Genomic DNA, 8,590 nt, shown 5'->3' with positions numbered 1-8,590 from the left:
AGTGCTGCCCGGACAGGAAGAGGCCAGTGGGGCTGGAAAGGAGCCTGCAGAGAGCAGAGGAGGGGGAAAGGAGCCAGGCCAGAGAGCCAGCTGCGGCTGAGCAGACGGGGTCCTGTCGGGCTCACCCCGCGCCTCTGGCACGGGCGCCGCGCCCAACATGGCGACCGCGCGGGCCAGGCCGACTGGCGAGAGGAAGTGCGTAAGCAGGCGCCGGAAGTGGCTGGAGCCCCCGCCCCCTCCCGGGGTCTCTGTGGAGTCGCGGACGCGCCGGCTTTGAGCATCCCTGGCGGGCCAGGGGGAGGCCTTGGGGCTGCGGCTCCCGCGGCCGCGGCCCCGCCAGCCTTCGACATGGCCAGCTCCGGAGAGGTACGGCCGGCGCCTCTCTCCGCTCCCCTTCCTGCCGCGCGGCCTTGGCTTCGCTCGGGCCTTCCCATCTCTCCCCGGTCCCCTTGCGTCCTTTCCATCCAGCCGCCTATCCCGCTCCATCCTTCCCGTCCCGACCTCGACCCCCAGCTCGGTGCCGCTTGGCCCTTTCCACCCCAGCCCTGGCGTCTGCCCTGTTTGGTCCTTCCTGCCCCGACCCTGGCCTCGGCCTCGCCGGGTCCTTCCCATCCCTGTCTTGGCCTTGCCCCCTGCCCCATCCTTGCCTCATCCCGCCCCCATCCCTCCCCGGTCCTCACCACTCCGTTCCGAAGGCACAAGCTCTCTCCTCCTTGGGTTTTCCAGCCCTTTCCCAGCCCCGCAGTCGTGATCGCCAGAGTTCTTCCCCTCCTCTGCGCCCCCAGAGTTTCCAGGCTCCTCTAGGCCTCTCAGGCCCTTTTCCCATGTACCTGGGCTCAGCCCTTGGAGCTATGAGACTTTCCTCTTCCATGTCCGCTGTGCACCCCATCCTCTATCTTTGAATGCTCAGTTTCAGTCCTTTTCAGCACTTTGCTCTGTGCCTGCTTGTGTGACTTGGGGGGTAATGGAGGAAGGGCCATTTCACCTGGGAGACTTCTGACTTAGCCCAGAATTCCTTCCCCAGCGCTCCACAAGTCTGGGTCTGAGTCCCTGTAATGTGGTGCAAGGTATTTTAGCTGCATACCGAGGTATGGGGGTTCGGACTCTGACTAGTGTCTTTCCTATTGTTGCTTCCTGCCTTTCTTTATGTGTATTTGTGTGCACCTGTGTGTATATGTAGCACGTGGGACTTGGACCCTTGAGTGCACTTCCCGTCTTAGGGGCTTACCTAGGCTCTGGGGAACTGGAGTCAGAGGTTCAAGTGTTTTTCGAACGGGGCTGGGTGTTGGTGACAGCGCCTCTTCCTTTGAAGTGAATTAGGCTTAGAAGTGGCCCCTTGATTGAGAAGGACGGTGTGGGACCGTGGGACATGCCTGCAGACTGGTGGGAGGATTGAAGGGCTGGAAAGCTGCAGCTCTAAAAGGAAGAGTTGTGGGGTAGCCTGGCTGTGTTAACAGATTCAGGTAATTGTGTGTACTTGCGGGGCCCCGGGGGGCTGGCACAAAGGCCCCTGTGTTCCTTGAAGCGACCTGGCCAGTGAGGCCTCTCTCGTTGCTTTGTGGGCGGCTCTTGAGTTGAGAGGAGAGAGGGCCGTCTCTTTCTACCCTGGGTGTGGAAATCAAGGTCCCTTCTGGGATGGTCTGTTGATTATTTGTTGATCTATAGTTCACATACCATGAAATTCACAGTGTTAGGGGGCGCCTGGGTGGCTCAGTCGGTTGAGCGTCAGACTTGGGCTCAGGTCATGATCTTACGGTTCGTGAGTTGGAGCCCCGCATCTGGCCCGCTGCTGTCAGCTTGTCAGCACAGAACCTGCTTCAGATCCTCTGTCCCCTTCTGTCTGCCCCTCCCCTGCTTGCACTCTCTCATAAATAAACAAACAAATAAATAAATAAATAAAATCCACAGCTTTAACTTTATTTATCTTTTTAAAGTAAGCTTTATGCCCAACGTGGGGCTTGAACTCACAACACTGAGATCAAGAGTTGCATGCTCTACCAACTGAGCCAACCAGGTGCCCCAGAGTGGTTTTGAAAAACATAGTCACATGGTTGTGCAGCTATCCCCGCTGTAGGATTCCAGATGAGGTGGTCTGATTTTGAAAGTCATTACTGGCTTTGAAAGGTGTTTGTTTTTATTTTTATTTTTTTAAGTTTACTTTTGTGTGAGAGAGACAGGGAGTGCGCATGTGCACAGGTGAACAGAGGAGAGGGGCAGAGGGAAAGAGAAGATCCCAGGCAACCTCCACGCCGTCAGTGCAGAGCCTGATGTGGGGCTCAGTTTCACGACCGGCCGTGAGGTCATGACCAGAGCAGAAATCAAGAGTCGGATGCTTAACCGACTGAGCCACCCAGGCACCCCTCGTTACTGGCTTTAAAATGCAGGTGCCCAGGATGGCTTCCAGAGTTTCTGGGAGTAGTGGTCTGCGGTTTTTGTAATGCTTCAAATGATTCTGAAGCCGTGGTCCGTTGCCTCACCTGGTTTGGTGTTTTTTTAACTCTTGGAAATTAAAAAACGATCCCCGTTCAGGAGCCATTCCTGGCCTAGTGAGGAGATAAGCGTCATCCGATGAGGCTGGGGTGAGGGGAGGAGGGTACCTGGTCCAGCGGTGGATGGGCATGGTGAGGGTGAGGTACGCAGGGTGCCAGATGCTGCGAGGGCTTCGTTGCATTTGAGCCTTTGAGCCAAAGTTCTGACAGGAGCAGTTTTCCTGTGTGGTGGCCTGTCCGGTGGAGGGAAACAGCTTGTGGAAAGGCTTAGAGGCACGAGGCAGGCAGGGGACATTCTAGAAATTGCTAAGAGAAACAGAGACCTGAGAAGTGGGACAGAAAATTTATGGAAACCCATAAAATTGTGCACCTCTTGAGACTGGTGTTGTGGTTTAACAAAGGTTTTATGATGTAAAATATGCTATATTTTACAATTTTACATCATGAAAGAGCGCTATAATGAGCCTTTCTGTTAGATCCCTTGGCCAGTTATTGAAAAAAATGTGGTTTTTTTGCATTTAGTGTTCCTTTTTTTCTTTTTAAGTTTATTTATTTATCTGAGAGAGAGAGAGAATCCCAAGCAGGCTCTGTACTGCCAGTGAGGAGTGCAGTGCGGGGCTCGAAATCACGAGTTGCAAGATCATGATCTGAGCCAAAGTCAGACGCTTAAGCGACTGAGCTACTCAGGCACCCCTCTTTATTTGTTTTTTAAGTAAGTTTTATGCCCGGTGTGGGGCTTGAACTCACAACTCCAAGATCAAGAATCACATGTTCCACCAACCGAGCCAGCCAGGTGCCCTCCCATTGCCCAGAGTTAATAGTTGTTAACACATGACCAGCCTTGTTTCATCTCTCTCTCCCGTTGACTTATTTAGATCATTCCAGACACCTCTTCAGTTGATTTGTGAGACCTATGATTTCTTGGGCTGCCCAATGTGAACATCTGGGAGGGGATGATTTTGGGGCAGGTACTGAAGTTTCAGTACTTAATTCTGCCTAAGGTTTTGTTTTTTTGTTTTGTTTTGTCTTTGCTTAAAATTTTTTTGTGTGAAATGTTACGTTCTGAAAAGGGCATAAAACTCTTTTTCCCCCTTACATTTTATTTTATTTTTAAAAATACTTTTAAGTCTTTTTGCTTATTTTTATTCATTTATTTAAAAAAAATTTTTTAATGTTTATTCATTTTTGAGACAGAGAGAGACGGAGCGTGAATGGGGGAAGGTCAGAGAGAGAGGGAGACACAGAATGTGAAGCAGGATCCAGGCTCTGAGCTGTCAGCACAGAGCCCGACGTGGGGCTCGAACCCACGAACCATGAGATCATGACCTGAGCTGAAGTCAGATGCTTAAACAACTGAACCACCCAGGCGCCCCTGGGAATCATCACTTGTAATACATGCCTGGGTGATCCCTATGATTGGCTCTGGGACGCGCCGAGCTACGGAAAGTCACTAATGGTTGAGAACACTAGCCCCAGAATTCAGCGACCCAGAGCACTGCGGACTTGGGTCTGACGGCTGTCGTCTACCCTCACAAACCTTGGGAGGAGGGAGACAGGATCGAAGGCACCTCAGATGGAAAGGAGGACAGTGAAGGCACATGGGAAGGGCCCGTGCTGTTCCACCGTGGAAAATGTTTGCGGAAACCCTTTCCCAGGCCTGGGGAACACTTGGGGGGACAGAGAAGGGGGCTCCAGTCACAGAGCCCGGGAGAGCCCTGGAGGCTGTGTGGGGTGTGCAGGCAGGCTCTCCCTTCCCAGACTTCACGGTTGCCACGGCAGCAGCAGGGCTCTCCAGGTCTCAGGGCTTCCATCGGTGCACATCTGTACAGAAGAGAAGTCTGGTTGGAGGAGGGGGGCTTGGAGACAGGCGGTGGAAATAATCCTGGGTGCCCTCTCCTGGGAGCGGTCAGACAGGCACCCCTTCGGTGGGTGAGGATGCTTTAGAGGCAAGAGGATCCCTTCTGGGAAGTGCCGGGAAGATACGGGGATCCCTCCGCCATGGGCTCCCCCGAGAGCCTCCAGTCCCTTTGCCCTTGACTTGGGAATCTCCTGTCACACCGATGAAGGGTGAGCCCCCTCTCCCGCTGGGTTGTACACATCAGCCCAGGAGAGGCGGGAGGCCCGCGTCACGGAAGAAAACCTTTTGCAGATATTTACAGAAACACAGTGAAATGTGTGGACATCTTGTGGGAAGTACTGATCCGAGTTTCTAGCCAGATAGTGTGGTAAGTGGGGGTAAATTGTGCAGTTCCCATCATCTGGTAGTAGCCTCGGCAATGTAAAGACGTCGGTCTAGGAGGTGCGATTTCTTCTTTATAAGGGCTATACTGCCCTTCCTTAATGGCAGTGCTGGAAAGAGCTGCTGTCTGCCACTGTTTGAGGGCCTGACGCCCGTCCCAGCAACCCCAACAGGTGAAGACATGTTGTTATCCCCAGTCTTCGTTGGTTTTTTTTTAATGTTTATTTTGAGAGTGAGAGCTTGAGTGGGGGAGGGGCAGAAAAAGAGGGAGACCGAGAGAATCCCAAGCAGGCTCTGTGCTGTCAGCACGGAGCCTGATGTGGGGCTCGAACCCAGGAACCATGAGATTGTGACCTGAGCCGAAATCGAGAGTCAGACGCTTAACTGGATGAGCCCCCCCGCCCCCCCCGCCAGGCGCCCCTCTTATTTACTTATTTTTTTTCCCACCTCTATTGTTTCTTGATAGACTCCTGCTACCCGAGCATGTTAAGAATATAGCGTGAGGCTGGGGGGCAGCGGGAGAAGAGCCTCCTTCCCAAATGGAGAACGTTGGCCGATGGTCAGAAGTGGAGTCCGCAACATGGCGGGCTTGATGGGAGACCTTTAGTGGGAACGGTCTCTTACATTTGGAAAAAAATTGCAATTTCATTTTGCCTCTCTTTTGAGGAGAGACCCTGGTGTGCAGATGCGAAAGGGGGTGTTGAATGGCATGGGCTCTGGCTCCGCAGGTAAGGGTTTTGGTGAAAGTACCTTCTTTCCCACAGACTGTGCTGACGGCTTCCCTTGGCATCTCTCCTTGGCCGAGGAGGCCAGGCTGAAGGCCACCTCAGGGATCCCGTGGGAATTCGGTGTCTTTCTCCCCGCCCCCCCTTATCTACAGGACACGTCCAATGAGGGCGACGCGCCCCCTGCAGCAGCCACTATGGCGGTGGGCGCCCACCTTCTCGGCTTCTCGGATGAGATCCTCCTGCACATCCTGAGCCACGTGCCCAGCACAGACCTGGTTCTGAACGTCCGGCGCACCTGCCGGAAGCTTGCAGTTCTGTGCCTGGACAAGAGCCTTACCCACACTGTGCTGCTGCAGAAGGACTATGAGGTGAGGTGCGGGTCGCGAGGTGGTGCTGGCCCACGGGCGGGGATGGGGACGGCCCACGTGCCCCTCGGAGGACCGGCACAGCCTGGCAGGGGGGCGCCGTGCGGCTGGTGACAAAGAAGGTGGGAGCTCCGAGTCCTGACCTGCTCAACCTCCGAGACACATGGTTAGGTGATAAAAGCTAGAGACTGGAAGGCACGGCCAGTGTGGCCCCCGGGGGGAGGGTGCAGGCTCGGTGGATGTGGTGCTGGGAGGGAGGCCGACCTCCCGGCAGGTACCCCGGGAGCGGGCTTCCGGGTCCGCGGCGGGTGTTGGCACTTCGGTGGTGCGGGGGAGGCCCCATCTCGCCCCCCCAGCAGCTGCGTGCCGGGTTTCAGCCGCTGCGCGACCTTCCCGCCAGGCCACTCTCTGACGGCCAGGGCGGGCATCGCCTTGTGCCTTTTCACCTGGCGTCGCGGGGGGGGGGGGGGGGGGGGTTGGGGGGAAGGGCGCTGGGATGGCAGCAGTGCTGTTTCCGTCCGGGGCTGGGCTGTTGGTGTATCTTCTTTCCCGAAGCAGCTGTGTAGGGCTTCTTCTCATGGAGTTACAGGAATTCTCACGTACTCTGTGTCCCTTGTCGGGTGCCTATGTCGTACTTTCTCTCGCAGTCTGGCTTGCTTTTCCTCTTTTTTTAACGGGATCTTTTGAGAGCGTAAGTGTTTGAATTTAAGTTGAAGTACAATTTATTGTTTTTTTTTCTGAGTTCGTGTGTTTTGCATTTCTGTTGAAGAAAATTTTGTTAGACCTGAGGTCGTGAAGATTTTCTGCTGTTGTCTTACAGAAGTCTTACAGCTTTAGTTCTTCTGGTATGCGTCCAATCCCTGTCGTGTTCATCTCTGTATGTGGTGTGAGGTAGGGATCGAGGGCTCCTTTTTTGCATGCGGCTCCTCATGGTTGCAACATCACTTATCGACAGGGTCGTCCTTTCCTTGTTAAATCGCCCTGTAGGGGCGCCTGGGTGGCGCAGTCGGTTGAGCGTCCGACTTCAGCCAGGTCACGATCTCACGGTCTGTGAGTTCGAGCCCCGCATCGGGCTCTGGGCTGATGGCTCAGAGCCTGGAGCCTGTTTCCGATTCTGTGTTTCCCTCTCTCTCTGCCCCTCCCCCGTTCATGCTCTGTCTCTCTCTGTCCCAAAAATAAAATAAACGTTGAAAAAAAAAAAAAATTTAAAAAAAAAAAATAAATAAATAAATCGCCCTGTAATTTTTTTTTATTCTCTATATATTTAATTCCAGTATAGTTAACATACAGTGTTATATTAGTTTCAGGTATACGATTTAGTGATTCAGCACTTCCATACGTCACCCTGTGCTCATCATGACAAGTGTGCTCCTTAACCCTTGTCACCTCTTTCTCTCATTTCCCCATCCCCTCCCCTCAGGTCACCATGAGTTATCAGTTCGTTCTCTGTACTTAAGAGTCTGTTTCTTGGTTTGTCTGTCTGTCTGCCTGTCTCTTTTGCCTTTGCTCTTTTGTTTCTTTTATTTATTTATTTTTTAATTAAAAAAATTGACTATTATTGTTATTAAGTTTATTTATTTTGAGAGAGAGAGAGAGAGACAGAATGTGAGCGGGGGAAGGGGCAGAGAGAGAGAAGGAGACTCAGAATCCGAAGCAGGCTCTAGGCTCTGAGCTGTCAGCACAGAGCCTGATGCAGGGCTTGAACCCACAAGCCATGAGATCATGACTGGAGCAGAAAGTCAGATGCTTAACTGACTAAGCCACCCAGGCACCCCTGTTTTTTAAAATTAAAAAGAAAATGTTTTATTTATTTTTGTGCGAGAATGAGAAGATGAGGGGCAGAGAGGGAGAGAGAGAATCCCAAGCAGGCTCTGCACTATCAGCAAGGATGTGGAGCTCGAACCCACCAACCACGAGATCATGTCCTGAGCCAAAACCAAGAGTTGGACGCTTAACTGACCGAGCCACCCAGGCACCCCTGCTTTTTTGTTCCTTAAATTCACATGAGTGAAATCATGTGGTATTTGACTTATTTCCCTCGGCATTAAACCATCTAGATCCATCCACGTTGTCACAAATGGCAAGGTTTCATTCTTTTGTATGATTGCCTTGCAACTTTTGTTGAAAGTCAACTGACGACATATCTTTTTTTTTTTTTTTAATTTTTTTTTTTTGACATTTATTTATTTTTGAGACAGAGAGAGACAGAGCATGAACGGGGGAGGGTCAGAGAGAGAGGGAGACACAGAATCTGAAACAGGCTCCAGGCTCTGAGCAGTCAGCACAGAGCCCGATGCGGGGCTCGAACTCACATACCGCGAGATCGTGACCTGAGCCGAAGTCGGACGCTTAACCGACTGAGCCACCCAGGCGCCCCGACATATCTTAAAGATAAAAATAGAGGACTTGACCTAGACCCAAGTTTTAGGAGACTGTGGGAAGGTTTCCTTACTGTTGTTGTGAAGCTGTGCATTTGAACCCAGAGTGAGGCCCCTCCAGAGCTTGGCTCTTTACAGGAGAATGCACTGTGCCCCTCTCTGCTGGGGGTGGGGGTAGGGGGCAGCCGAGCCCACTCCCCAGAGCCAGGGTCAGGCTTCCTGCCTGTGAGGGTTCTTTCCTGTAGAGGGAAGGGCATCTGCCCCGGCACAGTGTGTCTGGAGCATTTCCGATGCGTGTGTCCTGCCCCTGCGCGGCTGTGTGTGCGCGAGTTTAGCTTAGAGCAGTGATCGGGATGCACGAACGTGACGTGCGCGGGTGCTCGAGGCAGTG

The 8,590-nt window shown here is 52.9% G+C and overlaps 1 protein-coding gene across 4 annotated transcripts in view; it reads left to right on the top strand.

Moving 5' to 3' along the window:
- The first annotated feature begins 207 nt into the window (after positions 1–207).
- FBXL18 (F-box and leucine rich repeat protein 18) overlaps positions 208–8,590 on the top strand; it is an 82,051-nt gene continuing 73,668 nt past the window's right edge. For all 4 annotated transcript variants that reach the window (XR_015245592.1, XM_086692586.1, XM_086692587.1 and 1 more), the window contains exons 1-2: positions 208–366; positions 5,609–5,824. Coding sequence is in view for 3 of the 4 variants with exons in the window: in XM_086692586.1 (XP_086548712.1) it covers positions 349–366; positions 5,609–5,824 (234 nt within the window). In the remaining variant the exon portion in view is untranslated. The remainder of the gene's footprint in view (positions 367–5,608; positions 5,825–8,590) is intronic.

The sequence above is a fragment of the Puma concolor genome, chromosome E3 (genome assembly GCF_028749965.1).
Source record: "Puma concolor isolate L17-30 chromosome E3, mPumCon1.1.hap2, whole genome shotgun sequence".
Taxonomy (NCBI): domain Eukaryota; kingdom Metazoa; phylum Chordata; class Mammalia; order Carnivora; family Felidae; genus Puma; species Puma concolor.
The sequence above is the reverse complement of the archived record's forward strand: the minus strand, read 5'-3'. Positions and strand labels throughout refer to the sequence as shown.